Consider the following 19,669-nt stretch of genomic DNA (forward strand, 5'->3'; position numbering starts at 1 on the left):
GTTGGCGTCAATGCCATTCTCGGCCACCTATAAAGCTTCCCTCCCGCTTTCGCCAGGATGGTAGAATCCCCCCGCCCTTTCATCTTGCGTCGCCGCCTTCAGCGAGGCCACACTACACAAGCTTTCTTCTGGCTTCTCGTTCCGAAGATGCAGCAGCAGCAGCACTCACAGCAGCCGAATCGTAAGTGATCGCGTGTACCTGGCCACTCCTCTCTCTTCTTCACTAAGGACCTTCCTTAATAGGCGTCAATACCTCTTCCCCCTTCCCGACCCCATCGTCATCGCCTGGCGCGATGTCTCTTCCTCCAGACTCGGAGTGGGCAAGCCGTAGCGAATGGTTCCCGGGCTCGTCCGCGCAGTCCTCGCGTGCACCCTCCCCAGCCCAGCCGCCCTTTGCGGCGTTAGCTCAATTGTCGAGGGAACAGTTGGAGGAGGTGGCGACCAGATTGATGCAGATGAATCGAGGTATCGTTCCTCAGCTCCCCACCCCCTGCCACACCCCTGCCCCTTCTTCTGAGCCGTCGAGCTCGCGCGCCGCAAGCCCCGCCGTCCCTTCTTCCAGCCCGAAGAAGAAGAAGGTGGCCCGGCCCGCGAACGCGTTCATGCTCTTCCGCTCGGACATGATCAAGAAGGGCGCCATCCCGAAGGACATCGAGCAGCGCCAGCAGAACATCAGCCGCGTCGCGGGCCAGTGCTGGAACATGCTCCCCCCGGAGCAGAAGGCGTACTGGCACGCCAAGGCCGCCGAGGGCGCCCGCCTGCACAGGGAGAAACACCCCGACTACAAGTTCTCCCCCGAGCGCAAGTCCCCGCGCAAGAAGGCCCCGGAGGGCCCCCCGCAGCCGAGCGGCGACGACTACATTCGCTGGATCCGCGAGACGTACGTGGGCATCGCGGGCCCCCCGATCGCCCCTGCGCGTCCTCGCAAGTCTAGGTCCCGCCGCGGCGTCGAGGCGCATGCGCAGTCGGTCCCTCCAATGCACTTCCCCCTCCCGCCGTCGCTCCAGCCGTCGCCTGTGGGTACGCCCGAGATTCCCCGCGTTGCGTCTGCGCCCCCGGCGATGGCGATGGCGCAGCTCTCCCCTGAGGCGCACCTTGCGGCGATGGGCGTACATGGGATCCCCGACTACTCTGCTCTGCCTCCTCCTCCCGGTCCTGGCTTCCCGCACGGCTTCCCTGCCGAGTACTTTGCGCAATACCTTACGAACACCGCGCAAGAGGGGCTCCAGGGTGACGATTCGGTACGTTCTGCGTCCTATGTCTCTTTTTATCCAGGACTGGTGCTGACTTCCTTCATCTCGCATAGACACCCAAGGCTCCGACCTTCAACGACCCCACCCAGGCGAAGTTCACCTTCGCCCCCGCCGGCGAAGGCTCGGCAGAGGCCGACCTCGGGCTCCCGCCCTACGATGCCCTCACGAACGCCATCGCCGGCCCGAGCACAAACACGAGCGCGAGCACGAGCGCAGGAACGTCTCAGCAGGATGGTCCGGCGCCGTCGCGCCCCGCGTCCCCCGGCAGGTGGGACGGCCTGGACAGCTACCTTGCGCCTCCGATGCTTGGGGACGGGTCGTCTCCGCATGACGCGCTCAACCTCGCGTTGGACGCTGCGTCGGCGTATGGTGCTGACCCTGGTGCGGCGGCGCTCGATAACAACGAGCTCGATGCGTGGTATTAGAGTCTTGCTCCTCCTCGGCTACTTACCTTTGTAGTATATGTTACGGTCACGACATCTGGTATGTCGTGGCTGCTCTGTTATCTCCCTTCTACCCCTCACTCCTCCCCTCCTCTCCCCTCTCCCTGTCTCCTCGTGTTGTTGTCTGTTTCACTACATACCTCGTCTGTATCTGTGGTCTCCGGCATGTTTCTCCTCATCATCATCCATCATCGTCTGTCCTCAACACTCAATAGCATGTTTCCATAATCACCACGCATGTAGATAACATCGTCCCACTGTATCCATAGCCCTTATTGCATTATATCAATATTCTCTCCTCAGTCTCTCCGGGGCGTTGAATAGAGCCCGGATACCCGGCCCGGCGGCAGCGGCGGAAATGGTTTTTCGAGCACGATCGGCACCGTCGGAAGCGCCCTACACTCTAGCTACTTCTTTTCGCCTCCAAGTTCGCGTCCTACCTCTCGCTGGACAGCTGGTACTCTGGCACTATGGCAGGTTCGAAACGACACGCGCTCACAGCGGACGACCTTATGCGTATGCAAGAAGGACCCCGGAGGAAGAGACTGCGGTTGGACGTCGACGAGGAAGAGGAAGAGTTCGAAGCTGGGAGCTCTGAAGCGGAGAGTGAGGTGGAGGAACCAAGGCATGGTCGCGATGATGAGGACGAAGACGAGGATGAGGACGGCTCGGAGTCTGAAAGCGGATCTGAGGATGAAGAAGAGAATGCCAGTGCCTCAGAAGGCACCGGAGACGAGAGCGACGTCTCCCAGCATGCCGCGCCGCCAATATCCCTCCCCCAGGATGAAGATGAAGACGAAGACGAGGACGCAGACAGCCGCTTCGCGTCCTCCCGCATAACTATCAAGCCACGAGCTGCAAATCCCGACGCACAGCACAGCGCCGCGCCGCGCAGCAAGCCGCTCCCGACGAGCTACGAGTCCATGGGCATCTCGTCCGTGCTCGTCTCCGCCCTTGCGAAGATGTCCATCCGGACGCCCACGGAGATCCAAGCAGCGTGCATCCCTCCGCTCCTAGCAGGCGAGTGTGCCCATCGCGTATCCATCCATATCGCAGGGTGGGTGAGTGCAGTTGACTGACATCGAGGCCGACCCAAGGCAGGGACTGCATAGGAAACGCGAAAACCGGGTCCGGGAAGACCATCGCCTTCGCTCTCCCCATCCTGCAGAAGCTCTCCCTGGACCCGTACGGCATCTTCGCGCTCGTGCTCACGCCCACGCGCGAGCTCGCGTTCCAGATCGCGGAGCAGTTCGCGGTGCTCGGGGCGCCGCTGAGCCTGCGCACGGCGGTCGTCGTGGGCGGCATGGACATCATCGCGCAGGCCCTCGAGCTCGGGAACCGGCCGCACGTCGTCGTCGCCACCCCGGGCAGGATTGTAGACCTCCTGAAGAGCTCGGCGGGGGAATGGGACCTGTCGAGGGTCAAGTTCCTGGTATGTAGGCTTAGCTTAGATCCTGCTTGCTGCATTCCAGGGCGTTCCCCTTACCTTATCATTCGATTGTGCAGGTCCTGGATGAGGCTGATCGTTTGCTCACGCCGACGTTCGCACCTGAGCTGTCGTACCTGTTCGAGGTGCTGCCGAAGGAGCGGCAGACGTGCTTGTTCACGGCGACGCTTACGCCTGCGGTCGAGCGCGTTGCGGATGCGCCTCCGAGACCGGGCAAGCAGAAGCCGTTCGTGCATCGTATGACCGCAGGGTACGTGCTCTTCGTCTGTCCAGTATGATATGACGCTGATTGGTTGCATGGTGCAGAGTTGAGACGGTGGAAACTCTTAAGCAGCACTTCATCCTCGTCCCCTCACACGTCCGCGAGGCCTACCTCTACTACCTGCTCTGCAACCCCCCAGAATCCACACACCACCTCCGCCGCGCCCCTCCCGAGCCGACCAAAGCCTCCCACAAGCCCTCCAAATCCTCCAAGAACAAGAAGAATAAGAAACCCGACCCGGACTCCGACGCGCCCACCCAACCCCCACCCACAATAATCTTCTGCACGCGCCCGCGCACCGCCGCCTACCTCACGCACCTCCTGCAGACGCTCCAGATCCGCGCGACGGCGCTGCACTCGCGGCTGACGCAGCGCGAGCGGCTCACCTCGCTCGCGCTGTTCCGCGCGTGCGTCGTGCCCGTGCTCGTGTCCACGGACGTCGGCGCGCGCGGGCTCGACATCGAGGACGTCGCGCTCGTCGTCAACTGGGACGTCCCCGCCGAGCCCGAGGAGTACACGCACCGCGTCGGGCGCACGGCGCGCGCGGGCCGCGGGGGCGTCGCGGTGAGTTTTGTGACGGAGCGCGACGAGGAGCGCGTGCTGCGGGTCGAGGAGCGGATCGGTGCGTGTTCCTTGTCTTGTGGTTTATTTTATTTTTTTCGAGTTGAACTGAGTAAACTGATTGTGGGGTTGCCAGGGACGAAGCTGCGGGAGCTGGAGCTGCCCGAGGGGAAAGTGCTCGAGAAGCTGAACGCGGTCTCCACAGCGAAGCGACTCGCGAACATGGTGCGTTCCATCTCTCTCTCTCTGCGCGGGCTGCGCGATGTGCTCACGATCTCCGATCTCTCCCCGTGTTCATGTGCAACCCGCTCCAGGAGCTCCACGACTCGGATTTTGGCAAGCGCGAGGAGATCCACAAGATCAAGCGGGCCAAACGCGCGGCAGACGTCCACGCCCACGCCCTCCCGTAGCATCCAGCGCGAGCTTTATCATATATGTATCAGCCTCGGTTGGTTAACCGGTTACAACTTGCAGTTGTTTTGGGCTACATAGTCGGGTCGGCCGGGCTCGAGGAGGTTGCACGCGATAGCGCATACAATCAATATGCTGTATGTGTGTATGCATTATGTCTGCTACTACTGCATGCAACGACGTGCGGCGTGCGCCAATGGTACAGTACTTGCAAGGGTGCTATACGAGTGGTACTACTACGCATGACTAGGACTAGTAGGAGTAGATAGAGAGGTAGGAGAGGTAGAGAGAGCATCCAGCGTACACTAATACATACTATGACCTGTAGGAGTAGTGCATGAGCGTCCCTGCATCTCCCTTCCCGAGAGATCCCGTGCAATCCATACCGTCCACAGCATCCAGATAGGAAACCGAGAGGTCACAGAGCGAGGTGAGGGTCCCGTGAGACGAGCCCACGATGACGCAGGCTCAAGCTCAAGCGGGAACGGGAACGGATGGGAAGGGAGGAGGAGGAGCGGAAGGAAGAAGACGGTTACAGCGGAGACGGAAGCTCGAGCAGGCACAACCTATATGCGTGTATATGCGGTCGCGCCTGCCGGAGGTGAAAAGCTCTGAACGCTAGGACAAGGCGGAAGGTGGAAGGCGGAACGCGGGAGGGAGGAATGGAACGCGGGTATGAACAGCGCTAGGATACACAACGACAACAACGATGGCGACGGCGAGCGACAGACAGACAGACAACGGACACGAGCGGACGTGAGGCAAAAATGCGGAGACGGGGGAGTGCATGTCATGACTAGTGTACAAGATTGGGAGGAAAATGATGCCGACGTGAAAGAATAGGAGAGGGGGGGAGGAGTACGGTAATCGGGGTTTTGGTGCAATGCTGGGACGTGTATGGACTGCGTATTTCTTGAATGAATAAGTTAAGTCTTGCAAAAAAATGGGGAAACCGAGAGAACGGGGCGCGAAGGTGAGGAGGGGTCAGAGGGCGGCGATAGGAATGGGGCTCGGCTCCAGCCTATGCTGCGGGTGAGCCAAGGGCGCGGAATGCAAGTACAGTTTTCAGGTAGGTTCGGGGGCGCGTGTCTATGCCCCGTCAACCCACTGCCATGCATGGTGCCGTGCTGGTGCCGGGATGAGGACTTTACCGGGATGGAGGGAGGGGGGTGGGGGGTGAAGTTTGTTCGCAGCTACTCGGACCGAAGGCAGCGCGACACGGGGACAAGCCGCGCCAGGTCACCGGAGTCACTATAGGGGGGCGGGAGTGGGTGCGACGATCTTCCCTCGCACTCAAATTGACCGCTACAAGTACCGATAATAGGTCAGCCGCCGGAAGACACGTACAACCCGCAGTGTGTGAGACAAGAAAACACGGGCTAACCTTGACCACAGACCACTGCCCGATGAGCTGCTTCACTCGGTCCCTGAGGCTCTTCTTGCACACGTCGCATGACAGATGGTCCGCGAGCGGGCACAGCGCGCTCTCCATCGCGCTCGTTGAGAGATCTGGGCGTGCATACACGAAGCACCAGGGGCGCGAGGACAAGGGTTCAATGAGCACATAACCGCGTCATCCGTCAGCACGTTGCCAGTGCCGCGAAGATGGTAAGCAATTGCGTACCTGGACGGGAGTCCCACGCGAGATAAGCCGACGCCAGAGCCCACGCCCGCGTCAATTTCTTCTGTTCTGTGAAGTCGCAGCGCTGGGTGGGCGGATGCGGGTGCGGCGGGGGGAGGAGGAGCCGTTTGAGCGCGTCCAGGCGGCCGAGGTGGAGGAAGAAGAGGCGTTTCATATAGAGGGGGCCGATGCGCAGGGAGAGCTCGTCAGTGAGCGAGTGCAGCGTGAAGGAGAGCAGGTGGCTGGACACGGGGACCGCGAGGTCATAAAGGTCGTGCGCGGCAGCGAGCGCGTACACGACGATGGGCTGCATGGGGGCTTGGGAGAGAATGAGGTTGTACAAAGGAGTGGAAGGGGAGATGTGCTGCTTGGGGGAGATGCCGTAGTGGGCCATCGCGTCGACTGCGGCTATGAGCGTGTCGATAGAGGGGTGATAGTGTGCGCAAGATACCTCATAGACAGCGTGCAGGACGACATTGAGCACGGTGGCGTTCTCGGGGAGGGCGACGACGGGGCCGAGTTCGTCGACGGACTTGGTCTTAGTGGGGGTCGGGGGTACGAGGCCGCTGAAGCGATTACTGGACATGGACAGCACCTGGGTTGTATGCACGTAGAAGAAGACACCATCGGAGGAGAGGAAGATGATATCTGGGGGAATGGGGAGGAGCGTCGCGCCGGGGTGGAAGGAGGTCGAGACAGAGACGATGGTGTTGCCCGGGACGTGATCCGCGGGCACGTCGTCCTGCATTTCTGGCGGCGAGCTGGTGTCAGACGGCTGGGACGAGTAAGAGCGAGCGTGAGCAGAGGACGCGCTCGACGAGAAGTTACTAACGGGGGGTGTGAGTACCTGACCCTGGTGCGCGAGCTGGGGGAGGACGGGCACGCCTGCCATCTCTGCGACGGGGCGCTCTGGCTGGGGCGACGCGAAGTCAGAGGGCTCGGCGATGTACTGGAAGACAGAGTCCCATTCGACAGAGTCCATGGCGGAGGGAGGAGGAAGGCGGGGAGGGAGGACGGCGGAGAGGAAGGGTATGGAAAGGCAGCGGTTAGTCGCTCGGTCGAGGATTATAGCAGACGGAAGCCGGCTGCGATTCGAATCTCGTAAGGCGACCAGCAGCAGTTCGGCTCGAAGCGGTCGAAGGCAACTCCGGGTGCGAGTGCGTGGGTCACCCGCCGTCCATTCTCGCCCGAGTCTCCGCCCGCGCGTTCTGCAGCGGCCATCGTCCTCGCAGCGCTGGCCGTGGGGGGACGCATATATGGCAGGCAGCTGCGGCCGCACAGAGGGCTGTTATACCTCGCGCTCAGTGCTGCTCCATCGCCTCGCATTCCCTCACATGACGTCACGCGACTCGTCACCACGCGTCGCCCGAACGTCAGTCAACCTAGGCCTCGCGTTGCGGGTATCTCGTACTGTACAAATACTATCGGCCAACGCGTCCTCCGCAAGCATAACACCGGCCACCACCCTATCGACTCTTGTCCTCCGCCAGGATCGCCTCGTTCAGCTCGTCCAGCGGCGCCAGCTCCCGCTTGTCCACTAGATCGAACTGCCATCATTCTAGTTAGCCCCCGCCACGGTCCAGACATCTCAGTGGTGGGGTACTCGCCTCGTTGACAAATAGGAAGAAATGGCGATAGCTCGTGTTTAGATGCGCTGTTAGGGGCACGATAGATAATGAGCTTCTCGAGCTAGGCTCCCTCCAACCTTTTCTGCTCACCCTCGATCCCTAGCGCGCAGATATGGTCGAAATGATTGCTGTACAGGTGCGCATACACCCGGAACAGTCGCCGGAACAGCCTTCCAATCGTGTCCCGGAAGTTCTTCGCGAACGGCTTCCCTGTGTCCAGATGCAGATTGTCAGCAAATAGACCCGAGAAGCCAAAGCCCCGGCCAAGACCAGAGTGTCCGCTTCACAACCCCGCACGGCGAGTCCCTGGGCAGCATACTCGCACGCCCTGTGCGCCACGGTCGCCAACTTCAACCCCCTTATATGCACCCCAGAATCGCCCAGTTTGCATGACCTCAACTGCAAACGCAGCATCACGAGGGCCTGCCACGCGTTTCGCAGTAGAGATCCTCTCGTTCTCCCGTTATTCCCCAGCCGTAGCAGAATAATCATTCATCCGCAGTGACACCTTCGTCATATACTCAGACTCGCCTAGTTCGCAAGCGGTGGATCTCCAGTTCGAAGATAGAGGTACACCTCGGTACCTCGTACCCCCGTCCCGGAACCTTTCAGAGATTGAACGGAGGGAACGGAGGGAACAAAGGCCCGTCCACCGGCCTGCTTGTCCCGAGATGACTGCACATAGGATGGGGAGGCGCTTGGGACAAGCCTGGCCGCGATGGAGGCATGGGGCTCATCAACCTTCAGACAAGACCTCCGCTCGTTCGGACGTTCTCGGGGTGCGTGCAGCCAGCCATGTCTCGACTTTCAGCCGCAACTGCCTCCGCTCAAAGTCATAGACTTTACCAAGAGCCGGGGAGAGGGCGGAACCCCGACACACGCCTGTCTCCGACGTATGTCCGTCGGACGGCTCGAGTCCAAGTCCGAGTCCAAGGCCCGCGTCCGAACCCGCGTACCCGACCGCCGGCTCACGGCTCACGGCTCACGGCTCAGGAACATAACATGCATGCATTCAGCCAGCCAAGGGGGGTCCAGAAAGAGTGGGGGAACGCACCCATCTCGCTCGGAAAGATCTCCTCGTTGTCCAGCAGCCCCTGCGCCCAGTTCATCAGCGCGTCGACGTACTCGGGCGCGGGGAGCTTCGTCGCCTTCTTGTACCGCACCCCGTCTTCCCAGAGGTATTCGTATCTGCAGGGGGGGGAGGAGGAGCGCGCACGGCGTGGTCAGCTCCAGGTCAGCTTGCCGCGATACGGCGAGAAGGGTCGCTCCATCCCCGGCCCCGGATCTGGACCCGGAGGAGGAAGAGCAAGAACGCGAAGACGGAGACGGAGACAGAGACGGAGACGAACCGTGGACCGGCAGACATGATCGGGCACTGCAAGCGAGGATGGCGGTCAGCATCGGGGGAGGGAACGGAGAGGACCACGCGATCGCGGCCTTGAAAGAAAGTTGGATTGGAGAAGGCAGCGGCGGGCGTGTGGGGAAGTGTGGGGAAGGGTAGGGAAGAGGGAAGAGGATAACGCACCTCCTGGGCCGTGCAGAACTCGGTCACGGTCCCGTAGAGCATGTTCAGGTGGTTGAAGAAATCCACGGCTGCCGAGCGCCGCCGGGAATGGAACCGCAAGAACGAACGCACGGCGAGGGGAGGCGTAGGCGACATGAGAGCGTGCGAAATGTGGATGTAGATGAGCATGAGCATGAGCATGAGCATGGGTTGGATGGATAGGAGGTAATAGGTCTGGGGTGCGTACCGTGGACTGCGAGCCACTCGTTCAGATCTTCGCCTTCCGGGAGGCGCACCGCGAGACGGAGGTTCCCTGATCCCTACGTATCCCCGAGCCACACACATTTCACGGTTCATTCGAGGTGCCAACGCAAGGTGCAGCAGTTCAGGCACTGACCAGGGTAGCCTCGGCGTACTTTCGCAGCTGGTACTGCTTCGTTCCCTCGGGGACGTCCTTGCGAGGCTTGAACGTCCGCGTCTTTCCTCTGCAATGGATCGGGATCGGCGCGTTATCAGACGCTTTGTACGAGTCGCAGCTCCAGGATCCTCACAATCCAAAGAAAGCTGACATATTGCGAGGCTAAAGATCGAATATAGAGGTGCAGCGAGAGGTATATGGGTCTTGGCGGACGGACGGTGGAGGCTCAGAACGGGAGGACTGTAGATAGCCGCCCATTATGCTTGATCGAGCGGTGTGTGAGATCTCGATCGTATGAGCGTTATCTAATCTTATCTTCTGTCCAGCCTGAAACGTTCAGGTTTTCAAACAGTGAGACGGTAGTGAGCCCTCCCTAAGTCTCTTCTCGTCGTCCTTACTATTCGCTAGTCGAAAGTCATGCTGTTGACATCACCGCGTCTATGTCCCCAGCAAACGAGACAACGCAACGGGCTCAAAAGTGACTCATCACTGGCGAGCTTGAACCGCATGGAGTGTGCGAGTGGTTAGCGATTGCCCGGGCCATACGGTTGCAACTGAGCAGCTTGGCTGCGACGCAAAGAGGGCACCTCGGTGGCTGCGTGAACGCTCGCTACGGTGAGCTAGAACGCGTCGAACGAACCTGCTGCAACGCGGCCAAGCGAACATGACGGTACATCTTCTACCTCCGAGTCGGACATGATTTTGTTTCAACTGACTCTTCGTCTAGGGATGGGAACTCCGAGTCCCGGAATATGCTCTCCCCTGCTAGTACTAGTACGTTCGGTCTCCCGTCCCCCACCATCCTTGTAATCGGCTAACGCAGATGCTTACAGCTTACAGGGCTGGCGCTGTGATACGAGATCCACTTTGACTTTGGGTCGACAAGGCGCTCTCTGGTTAGCGGAATCCCGACAACCGCGGGATACTAACGTTTGACTCGACTGTGACTGCCAGTGGCGGTCAATCTACCGGTGGCCCGTGAAACCATTGACATGGCGGGCAAGCTTCAATGCGACTGCTCACCTGTAAGTCTGCCCATTTCTTACAACCGTTCGATACAACAGATCCCCTCTCAGAGGCCTCATCACTCCGATGACGGATCTGAGGTTAACACCAGTTGAGTATCTCGCATGCAATGCAGGAGCAAATGCAGCCTTCCAGGGCGGCATAGAGGTCCAAGTCAAGTTTGCTTATACAGGCGTAAGCTCCACTGAGGCCTAGCCTCCGATCTGGAGATAGCTCCCACAGACCTCCACTCCACCGGTCGGTCACTCATGCTGGTGCGGGAGTACAGTAAGGCCCTCCGTTCCCGATCGGTGTTATGTACGCCCGACGCGATGGCGGATCACAAGCTGAACCATTCATTGATCGGGGGTTAGCACCACGGAGGGTGGAGTGATGGCGGCCCCACATCATCCACACACTGGCACATAGTCACCGTGGCATCACAATATGAGATGGTTACATGGTGGTTAGCAAGCGCGCACGAATTGTGACTCCTCGCGGTCCCGCCAGAGGGGCTACCACTAGGGTGTGTGGGCCCTGCTGCGACTCGGACATACCAATCATTCGAAGTCTCGCGATAGCTCGCACCCGGTGGAACGTGTGGATGCCACTGGAATGGAGGTATATCAAGGCTAGCAGCGGTTGAACACATGGGACATCCCTCATTCATATCAACATGCCCAAGCGCATCCCTTTGTATTCACGTCGACGGATAAGACCCTACTCGGGAAGCCCACCGTAAGCTTGGAGCCCTCCCACTGACTGTATATAGCTGACTTCGGGGACAACTTTGGATAGGGTTGGTACCTCCTAGAGGCGGCCTATCCCTACTACGGTGCGTCTCATTTCTCCTCCGGCTCTCAAATCGCGGGATGCTGATCTGATGATTTCTACCAGTGCTCGCGCCGAAGTATACCAAATCGACTTCGCATCGCCGAAGGGCCCAAACCCGCCGGTCGACAAGTCCAGCATGGACTACTTCAAGCAGGATGCAGGCTTCCTCGAGGACCCCGTCGTCAAGGAGAAGCTCGCGAACGCGAAGAAGCTCTCTGAGGTTAATGCGAGCGACTATGACGCCATCTTCTACGTTGGCGGACACGCCCCGGCCATCGACCTCCCAGCCTAGGATTCGGACAGCATCAGACTAGCCACCGAGTTCTTCCGTGGGGGCAAGGTCACCGCAGCGGTCTGTCACGGCTCTGCTGCCCCTGGTGAACGTCACGGATGCACAAGGCGTGAACATCTACAAGGGCCGTCGTGCTACTGGCGTATCCAATGTTGAGGAGGAGAACTTCAAGACGACGAACGTGCGCGTTGTCTCCCGATAGCCTTATAACTGTACGTTTTCTCACGTGGCACACATGGGCCTATAGGACGTCCCCTTCCTCGTGGAGACGCGCATCAAGGAGCTCGGGGGTCAGTACTCGTGCTCAGGGCCTGGAGAAGTGAGTAACCTCAGAGCTTCATATCGTGTTAACACACTGATCTGACCTATGGTTGTTATACAGGCCTGTGTTGTTGTAGACGGCAACGTCATGACGGGTCAGAACCCTGCCTCTGGCAAGGGACTCGCTGAGGAGATCGACAAGGTGCTCTCGGCTTCTGTTTGAGCGAAGCTTTCCAAGATGATATAGTAAGGAGTGTACATGTCAGTATTGCACTAGATAACCTACAATAGTCAGCGACATTCTCAAAAGAGCGAAGGCAAGGGACCGTTCTGCGGAGGGTGGACCGTATGAGGGAAATTTTGACCGATGAGGTTGTTCATCTGCGCGATCAGCGTGGCCTCTCTCTTCTCTCGCGCAAACCTCACCAAGTCCGTCCAGCCCGGGCGCGTCCGTCGCCGTGTCCCAAGCGCTTCTGAGTCCAGTGCGGATCTCCCTGCCCCCGACATGACCCAACATCCATCTCCGCCCGCGAGCCTGTCCAGCCACTCTTGCTTGGCCGTTGTAACACATTCCCCGGGCCTCTTTGTGTTTGGTGCTACTTGGGCAGGGATTCCGGCGGTCTCGCAGAAGAGTTGCAACGCTTCGACCATAACTCCGTGATCAAGTTGGCCCGGGCACGCGCTGCCCCACTGAGGTCCGATCGGTCGCAGGAGCAGACACCGCAAGTGCTTGAATGTCACTCCGGGCGCATCTGTGAAGCGGGAGTCCTGGTTGGTGCCCGTCGCTCATCTTAGGTATGTATACAAGTAATCGAGAACTCACCGGCCAAGTCCTCAATCGCCGGCGATGCGCCGTTGACTTCCGAGAGACACAGGTGGGTGATGCCTGGGGCGCGGGTGGCCCAGTCAACCAGGCTCATGTCCCACGGGAAGTGCGTAGGGAAACCGACGTGAAGGCGAGCAAGGCGAGGATAGAAGGGGGACAGGGCGGTACCCTTGGCTACGAATGGGTCCGAGCCAACGATTGTGAGCTCGCGTAGCATGGGGAAGCCTCCGGCGGGACACTCAATGGCCAACAGCGGGACCAACCTGAGCCAGCCGTGATAATGCACCAGAGACAGCGTTTCGAGATTCTGCGCGACAAGGCGGAAGAGCTGCGCGACGTTCTCGACGTACTCGGCCGTCTCATCCACAATTCTACGATCGGGCTTCACTTCATCGCCGGGGGCGCCGCCACGCGGCTTGTCGTTCTTTATGGAGACGATATGGAGGTGTCGTATGGTAGGCGTGTATATGGATGCGACGGCGCGCTCGGCGAGGAAGCAGGATAGGAATTGTGTCATCTGCAGACGGGCACGAGTGAGAGAGATGGAGTAGAAGCGGGCTCCGCGAGAAGTGGCCCGGACGTGCTTGGACACTGAGGATAGGGAGCATCCTGTGAAGCCTCCGTCGGTGCATGCAAGAGTGAAGATGCTGTCCAATAACTCGGGTGCCAAGTTCTCCATTGCTGTAAGGAAGTCCCGATATCAGCGCAAGGGGGAACATTGTCGCTGGTACGTACTCACCTCCCAACTCGCACGATGTGGGACAACAAGGGCCAGGGTCACGAGCAGCAGCGCTATTATAGCCCCCCAAGAGCCTGAGATCAAACTTAACTCGTTTCCCATGGTCACTGGTTATGCCTGTGCAATTGATCCGCAGCGATCGTAATGCGAGGGACAATGTACTAGGTTGGGAACCCAGAGAATTGCGAACTCGTAAATTGTCCCAGGGTTGTCAGTCTGTGTCCGTGCAGTACACATTATAACAGCGTCCGCATCAATCCAGACTATCCCGCAAATGGAGTAATGTCAAGGCTGTCACTGCTTCGGCCGCTGGAGATACTAATGAAAGGATAAACTCCTCAACCCTGTCAAGCGAGCCATCCCACAGTTCGTGCCTAGCAGAGGTCGCCGTATCGTCCATCTTCGGCTCGAACGGTATCCAGCACCCAAAACCACCCCCAATCCTGCCCAGCCATTCCTTCCTGGTCCAATTCTCTGTGTTACCCTCTCTGTGCCGCAGAGAATGGGTCGGGATGGTCGCAGTATGTGGAAAAATCGCGAAGTCACACATGAACATCGCATGCTCCATGTAGGGGTTACCACACCAGCCGCCCGGGGCAGGAGGTGCCTCGGGCTGGACATAGAGGCGGCTGAGCTCTTTGAAGGGGTTCCCAGTACCTCATACGGAACGTGGTCAGTCCATCCGGGTTGAAAATAATTGTAGAGAAATGCTCACTCGCAAGGTCCTCCAAGGGTTGAGTTATGTGGTTGATGTTTGAGAGGCATAGGTGCGTTACATGTGGAGAACGCTCCGCCCACAAAGATGGCTCGTTGAGCCATGAAGGGAAATCCAGGTGCAAATGAGTCAAGGAAGGGTAGAATACGGACGGCACAGCGCCCACGAATGGATGGTTCCCAACGATGGTCAGTTCGCGAAGGACCGGGAAACCGCCGGGGCACTCAATGCCCGAGAGGCGAGTGAGCGTTGCCCACCCATGGCAGTGGATGAAGGATAGCGTCTCTAGGCCTTGCGCAAGGAGGCGGAAGAGCGTATCGACGTCCTGCAAGTACGTTCCCCTCGAGGCACCAATGGCCGTCTTCTCGACTCGGTCTTCCGATCTGTCATTCTCCCAAAGCAGGGATTTTGATACTACACGCCGGTCCTCTTTGATCTCTCTCGATCGCACTGCGGAGAAGAAAAGGTGTTTGACGACTGGCGTGTAGCCGTCCGCCCCCGCAGTCGCCTGCTCTTTGGTGAGGAGGGAGAGGAAGTCGGCCAGCTGTCTAGAGGTACCGGATATAGCGACAGAGTGAAAACGCGCTGAGCGCGAAGCGAGTTTGACGTGTTTGGATACGAGCGATAGCGAGCATCCGGTGAAGCCGCCGTCTGTGCAAGCCAGCCTAAAGATTTCATGCAATATCTCAGGAGCGAGGTTGTCCATCCTGTAGGCAGTGATGAGAGCGGCTTTCGATAATTTAGTAACAGAGAACTGACCTGGAATATCGGGAGGATGTATACACTACTTACCATAGGGAGCTCAAGCATTAAAAGCCGCACTGTCGGCCTGGGCTATGCTGGTCGCAGTCGTGAAGCGAAGTCCGCGGAGTCACGAATCCATATTGCACAGCTTGTCAGTGAGTCCTCGGGACCGATGTGCGCTTCATTATGTCGTAGCTGAAACGTAGTCCGGTCCGGCTTCACAGCAGGTTGCCAACGTAGTATGCACGTCCCGTGGTTATGTCCCAGATGGCCGAGTACTCCGCCTGCCCCGCCAGCTCGGACGACGCCGGATCAGTACATAAGCGCCCCTGCGCCTACTACGTTGCGCAGGTACGGTCCGAGGAGTCCAAGCCTCTGTCTCCCGTAGTCGAGCCTGTTGGATCTCGCAAGGTGTGTCAAGCAAACTTGCGTTGACGATGTCAGATCAAGCTCACCGTTGGCTCGGTGAACAGAACATGCCCCCTTACATTCCTCCAGAAATCATATGCCATCATCTCAGCTGTAGCTCTCGACGACTACACCGCGGCCAGACTGAAGTCCCACACACTCGCCATGTGTGCTCTTGTCTATCGGGCCTGGCTACCAAGGAGCAGGACCAAACTGTTCGAAGAAATTAACATCAAAAATGAGCGTACCTACGACCTTTTCGTCAAAAGGATTGTACGGTCGGAGACCATGAGCCCGTATCTTGCCTCCGTGAACAGCTTTTACCTCGAATATTCTGGATCAGATCAACTCAGCGAGGCCGCTCGTATATTCTTCGTCGAGTTTGCAGGGAAAAGCTCCCTGGATTGTGCGTCGCTGCAGTCGAGGCAGTCTTTCAGAGATGGCCCGTACTCGTACATGCGGCGGAGGACCTCCTGTGCACTCGTCACAGTCTGCATGCACTTTTTGGCTGAGCAGCGCCGGTCTCTCTCTCGCTGGACTCGCGCGACGAGTTCTTTGCGCCAGGGTGGAGGCCGACTCTGCATGGGACTTTAGTGCATGGTTCCGCCCGCAAGAGGAGAGAGCATGGCCCGAGCCCGTCGCTGCGTCTGCGTCTACATTCAGGAGTGCGACGTGCGACGTGCGACGGTCAAGTTGACAAGATGGTTCAGTGCACCTGGAGTGGACATGTAACACTGTACGCCGGAGGAGCTCGAGTCCCTGCGCGGGCCGTGCGCGGGCCGGTGTTGAGTACGGCCTCGCCAGTAAGCGCCGCCTCTCTTTCCCTGCACCACTTGGTCCCTACCAGCTAAGTCCGTTTTCTCTAGTCCCCAGAGACTCTCTACCCATCAGTGCATCAGTGCTTGAGGTTAGATATAGGAAAGCCAGTTGTACAAGAATCAAATGTCGCATACGGAGCCGGTGAATTGGAGTTGCTCGTCCGCATCCGAGTCTAACGTCTTGCTGGGCCCTTGGCCTCATGCTACCCTTGTGTGAGTGAAGAGAAATATTGGGAATGAGTGTGACTCATACTCACAGCCAGGTTGGAGACATTACCCCAAGATGTCTTCCGTCTCATCGCGATAGAGGCGCTACTCGCAAGGGGTACCCTTCAGCGCCTTGCTCAGACATCCTGTCGCATCCGTGAAGCCTGCAAGCCCATCCTCTTCGCTCGTTCTGTCGTATATCCGGACGGACAAAAGGGGGAGCCCCCACCAGGGGTACGTACACACATCCGGTAAGCATTCAGCGAGTTTACTTCCACGACTTGCTGATACTCATCGCGTATCTGTGCTCCGTAGACACATCACGTATATGAGTTATACATCATTGCGCCAGGAGAGAAGGACGTGTGTCTCTGGGATTGAACTCGACTATCTCCCCATTCTCCGCTCCGTCACCTTCAGATGCCCTCTGAACGTCTCCCATCTTGACCTGATGAAGAGGTGTCTAGCGCACCCTCACCTAGCTTCTGTCACATTCACGAAGGGCGTGAGGTGGTGTGGCGGACGTCCAGACCCCAGAGTCGACTCTCCGTATCCCCCCGAGATTTCCATTACTCATTTATCCCATGCACCCTCCGCGTGGAGAGAAATCAGCTGCGACCTAGCGCGCAGGAACCTCCCAACGGAGATAGCCCTAGAGTCTCAATGCTTGGCTCTCATAACTCTTGGTATCAACAGGAGCGTCGAAGTCCTTGATCTACCCTTAGAAACTGCTCCGATGGCGCGGATGGCAGATCTCGCCTGGCCGCGCCTGCAGGAGCTGTCTCTCTGTGGGCGATACATCTTCCCCAGCCAATCATTTTCCCTACCACACATCCTCGCCCGTGCTCCTAACTTACGGAAGTTAACCGTCCAGGTTGCTCAACCCCGCGCGCTCGGGCTAGTACGTCACGGTGCACCCATCCTCGGACGAAACCCGACATCGCTCATCGACTTGCCTGATTTGCGATCACTCACCCTTGCGTACCCCGACCCGGACGATGTCATATTCTCGACATCCTTCACAAGTATCATCCATCTCTCACTACGCGACTGGCCAAGGTATTACTACTATCAGGATGTCAGCCCTATGGTGAACCGGTGGGGGGCTCCGCTCTTGACTGCCTCAGAGTGCTTGGGCATTCTGAAGCGCATGGGCTTGTATGATCTAGAGTCATTGGAGCTGGTCTACAGAGTGGACCACGCAGACGAAGCACTTCTCCGGTGTATAGCGACATACCCGAAGCTTGCTCGTCTCGAGCTTCACCGGTACACCATAGCTAGAGAAGACGTTCCATATGTGAGTTGCATCACCCCTTCGAATCCACGTTCTGAAGCGGTCTGGACGGATGCAGATAAATATAGTTAATGCGCTTGTCACGATACGGAGTCTGCGAGAACTTCGCCTCCATCTTGACTTCCCAGAAGCGACTTGCCCGCGCATGAGTTATATCGAATTCGCAGATCGGCACGATCGCTGGATCGAGGCAGCGGAGAGGCGCGGGATCGAGGTCGTGGACATCCTCGAACCGCATTGTCCCAACCTGGAGTACGTCGGACTCCTCAACTACGATGCGTCCCGGGGGAGCTATTGGTGGAAGTTCCGTACTTCGAAGTGGCCTGGAGGGAGAGTAGATCGTGAACGCCGAGACACTGAGAGGTACGCTCGCACTGAGATGCTGTTACGAGATGATCGTACTGATCTGATTGCCCAGTTTCGAGTCTTTGCCATCCTCATGAGGTGAACGTAATTGAAGTCACGAAATTTGCACGATAGTCAACTATGCAAAGGAAAACCATGATACGTCCCGGATCTACCTCGCACACGGTCCTCCCACTCATTCTTCGCTGCATGCAGACATTCTCTCCTCGGCAGGATCTAACTTATGTACAACTTTGTATGTGCGCTCGGTCATCTCGAAGTATCAATATAGATAGAATTGAAGCAGCATACCGGAGTCCATCATGGGCTGTAGTAGGACTTGTGCACGGACCAGCAGCCTGGACCACCCCTTTGCCACGCAAGCCACTCCTTCCTCGCAGCCTTCTCGAACTCCTTTCGTCCAGTGGACCTCTTCATCACTGGCAGCAATGCCCATCCGCGCACTGCGGTTTCATGCAGGTCTTCGAGACTTTCCATGAAGCACTGGTAAGCCTTGCGGTTGGTGGCGGTAGAACTAAGGAACCCTGGCGCCGAGGTTGGTTGGACGATGAGAACTTGCAAGTCATTCCACAAGTTTGGACCATTGAGATCTGAGAAAACGGAATGTCATGCTCAGTAGAACTTGGCAAGTTGGTAAAACCATACGCACTGAGAATATTTCGAAGACCGGACCGCACACTGGGGAAACGGTCATGATAGTCGATATTGCAAAGAAAGACATGGGTAATTCCCGGTGCCTCTCTCGCCCATTGGTTCACACGCATGCCCAACCCGAAGCCGGTCGTTCTAGTCAGCTGCAAATGCGTAAGGCGAGGCAGGGAAGGAGGTACAGGGTTATCATCGGTCGACTCAGTGAGCATGCCATCAACCTCCCTCCCCGGAGGCACCGGTGGGAAGCCCAAGGGCGAGCCGAACAGGGCGAGCTGTTCAAGGAGTGGATACCCCAGAAGTCCGATATCGGGTAAGGGGAAGTCGTAGTAGAAGCCGCCTTCGTGGAATACAAGAAGGGAGTAGAGATCGGCTGCAACTAGGTCCATCAGAGAGGATACGCTCTCCTGATATGACTTGAGCTCCGCGGGATGCGCCTTGGGGTCGTCATTTTTAGAAGTCCGTTTGGCGGACGCGAGGAATAGATGCCGAACTCTAGGAGTGGAATATCCTCCTGCAACCCGACCCCGCTCTGCAATGAAGCATGCGAGGAATGAAGCGAGCTGCTCCGGGGTCCTCGAGGAGATTGCGACAGAGGTGAATCTCCCAGCTCGTGTCGCGGCCCTCATATCCTTGGATACGCGGGACAGCGAGCATCCGGTAGATCCGTTGTCGGTACAAGCCAGAACCGCTATCGATTCGAGCACTTCGACTGGGAGGCGGTCAATGTAGCAGTGTTTAGTCTGCCACATCGTCAACATGTCGTCGATACGATCCGAGCATGAGACTTACGGGACTGGCCCAGAACGAGACTCGCTCCTGAAGGTTAAGAATGACGGAAAGACGCATCGTGAACGGGTGCACAAGATTTGAGAGATCGTCTGTCATATACCTGTATAATGGCGGATGAGATACCAACGCACCGGTAAGCACTAATACACGTTACCGACGTGCTGCGTACTGC

General features: G+C 58.2%; 9 protein-coding genes across 9 annotated transcripts; 4 read left to right on the forward strand and 5 right to left on the reverse strand.

Moving 5' to 3' along the window:
* The first annotated feature begins 217 nt into the window (after positions 1-217).
* L226DRAFT_134330 (uncharacterized protein) lies at positions 218-2,039 on the forward strand. Its single transcript, XM_067672284.1, has 2 exons — positions 218-1,241; positions 1,307-2,039. Exons 1-2 carry the CDS (start codon positions 294-296, stop codon positions 1,676-1,678), a joined length of 1,320 nt encoding a protein of 439 aa, XP_067541864.1. The 5' UTR covers positions 218-293; the 3' UTR covers positions 1,679-2,039.
* A 580-nt stretch (positions 2,040-2,619) lies between these two features.
* Positions 2,620-4,376, forward strand: L226DRAFT_542460 (DEAD-domain-containing protein; the record flags this gene model as incomplete). Its single annotated transcript, XM_067682127.1, has 6 exons — positions 2,620-2,716; positions 2,794-3,128; positions 3,203-3,393; positions 3,450-4,027; positions 4,103-4,191; positions 4,281-4,376. The coding sequence occupies 6 exons, from the start codon at positions 2,620-2,622 to the stop codon at positions 4,374-4,376; spliced, it is 1,386 nt and encodes a 461-aa protein (XP_067541865.1).
* Positions 4,377-5,283: 907 nt separating this feature from the next.
* On the reverse strand, positions 5,284-6,980 carry L226DRAFT_586493 (uncharacterized protein; the record flags this gene model as incomplete). Its single annotated transcript, XM_067685581.1, has 4 exons — positions 5,284-5,682; positions 5,762-5,886; positions 6,002-6,773; positions 6,846-6,980. The coding sequence occupies 4 exons, from the start codon at positions 6,978-6,980 to the stop codon at positions 5,671-5,673; spliced, it is 1,044 nt and encodes a 347-aa protein (XP_067541866.1). The 3' UTR covers positions 5,284-5,670.
* Positions 6,981-7,222: 242 nt separating this feature from the next.
* Positions 7,223-9,701, reverse strand: L226DRAFT_586503 (Mob1/phocein; the record flags this gene model as incomplete). The annotated part of the gene is made up of 9 exons (XM_067685582.1): positions 7,223-7,545; positions 7,606-7,652; positions 7,717-7,836; positions 8,681-8,814; positions 8,976-9,001; positions 9,152-9,219; positions 9,378-9,450; positions 9,528-9,615; positions 9,682-9,701. The coding sequence occupies 9 exons, from the start codon at positions 9,699-9,701 to the stop codon at positions 7,465-7,467; spliced, it is 657 nt and encodes a 218-aa protein (XP_067541867.1). The 3' UTR covers positions 7,223-7,464.
* A 1,184-nt stretch (positions 9,702-10,885) lies between these two features.
* On the forward strand, positions 10,886-12,163 carry L226DRAFT_542463 (ThiJ PfpI domain-containing protein; the record flags this gene model as incomplete). Its single annotated transcript, XM_067682128.1, has 8 exons — positions 10,886-10,922; positions 11,239-11,291; positions 11,352-11,388; positions 11,465-11,640; positions 11,680-11,764; positions 11,787-11,860; positions 11,927-11,998; positions 12,062-12,163. 8 exons carry the CDS (start codon positions 10,886-10,888, stop codon positions 12,161-12,163), a joined length of 636 nt encoding a protein of 211 aa, XP_067541868.1.
* Positions 12,131-13,539, reverse strand: L226DRAFT_529702 (uncharacterized protein). Its single transcript, XM_067679671.1, has 3 exons — positions 13,506-13,539; positions 12,764-13,447; positions 12,131-12,692 (listed from the first exon to the last, which is right to left on the reverse strand). Exons 2-3 carry the CDS (start codon positions 13,443-13,445, stop codon positions 12,244-12,246), a joined length of 1,131 nt encoding a protein of 376 aa, XP_067541869.1. The 5' UTR covers positions 13,446-13,447; positions 13,506-13,539; the 3' UTR covers positions 12,131-12,243.
* An 82-nt stretch (positions 13,540-13,621) lies between these two features.
* Positions 13,622-15,055, reverse strand: L226DRAFT_608556 (uncharacterized protein). Its single transcript, XM_067685943.1, has 3 exons — positions 14,980-15,055; positions 14,221-14,927; positions 13,622-14,162 (listed from the first exon to the last, which is right to left on the reverse strand). The coding sequence occupies exons 2-3, from the start codon at positions 14,924-14,926 to the stop codon at positions 13,759-13,761; spliced, it is 1,110 nt and encodes a 369-aa protein (XP_067541870.1). The 5' UTR covers position 14,927; positions 14,980-15,055; the 3' UTR covers positions 13,622-13,758.
* Positions 15,056-16,225: 1,170 nt separating this feature from the next.
* Positions 16,226-18,565, forward strand: L226DRAFT_477766 (uncharacterized protein). The gene is made up of 5 exons (XM_067676768.1): positions 16,226-16,403; positions 16,454-16,648; positions 16,713-17,694; positions 17,750-18,054; positions 18,110-18,565. The coding sequence occupies exons 1-5, from the start codon at positions 16,315-16,317 to the stop codon at positions 18,132-18,134; spliced, it is 1,596 nt and encodes a 531-aa protein (XP_067541871.1). The 5' UTR covers positions 16,226-16,314; the 3' UTR covers positions 18,135-18,565.
* L226DRAFT_566086 (uncharacterized protein) lies at positions 18,358-19,554 on the reverse strand (the record flags this gene model as incomplete). Its single annotated transcript, XM_067683858.1, has 3 exons — positions 18,358-18,647; positions 18,707-19,448; positions 19,498-19,554. 3 exons carry the CDS (start codon positions 19,552-19,554, stop codon positions 18,358-18,360), a joined length of 1,089 nt encoding a protein of 362 aa, XP_067541872.1.
* Between the last annotated feature and the right edge of the window lie 115 nt (positions 19,555-19,669).

Source organism: Lentinus tigrinus (assembly GCF_003813185.1).
Source record: "Lentinus tigrinus ALCF2SS1-7 unplaced genomic scaffold L226scaffold_2, whole genome shotgun sequence".
Classification (NCBI taxonomy): Eukaryota; Fungi; Basidiomycota; class Agaricomycetes; order Polyporales; family Polyporaceae; genus Lentinus; species Lentinus tigrinus.

Coding starts and splice junctions, on each gene's coding strand:
- L226DRAFT_608556 (XM_067685943.1), bottom strand. CDS start 14,926: ATGGACAACCTCGCTCCTGAGATATTGCATGAAATCTTTAGGCTGGCT. Junction 14,163..14,220: donor ACCCTTGGAGGACCTTGCGA/GTGAGCATTTCT, acceptor GTTCCGTATGAG/GTACTGGGAACCCCTTCAAA.
- L226DRAFT_529702 (XM_067679671.1), bottom strand. CDS start 13,445: ATGGAGAACTTGGCACCCGAGTTATTGGACAGCATCTTCACTCTTGCA. Junction 12,693..12,763: donor GGCGATTGAGGACTTGGCCG/GTGAGTTCTCGA, acceptor CCCGCTTCACAG/ATGCGCCCGGAGTGACATTC.
- L226DRAFT_134330 (XM_067672284.1), top strand. CDS start 294: ATGTCTCTTCCTCCAGACTCGGAGTGGGCAAGCCGTAGCGAATGGTTC. Junction 1,242..1,306: donor GGCTCCAGGGTGACGATTCG/GTACGTTCTGCG, acceptor CATCTCGCATAG/ACACCCAAGGCTCCGACCTT.
- L226DRAFT_477766 (XM_067676768.1), top strand. CDS start 16,315: ATGTCGCATACGGAGCCGGTGAATTGGAGTTGCTCGTCCGCATCCGAG. Junction 16,404..16,453: donor TGGCCTCATGCTACCCTTGT/GTGAGTGAAGAG, acceptor ACTCACAGCCAG/GTTGGAGACATTACCCCAAG. Junction 17,695..17,749: donor CTAGAGAAGACGTTCCATAT/GTGAGTTGCATC, acceptor GGACGGATGCAG/ATAAATATAGTTAATGCGCT.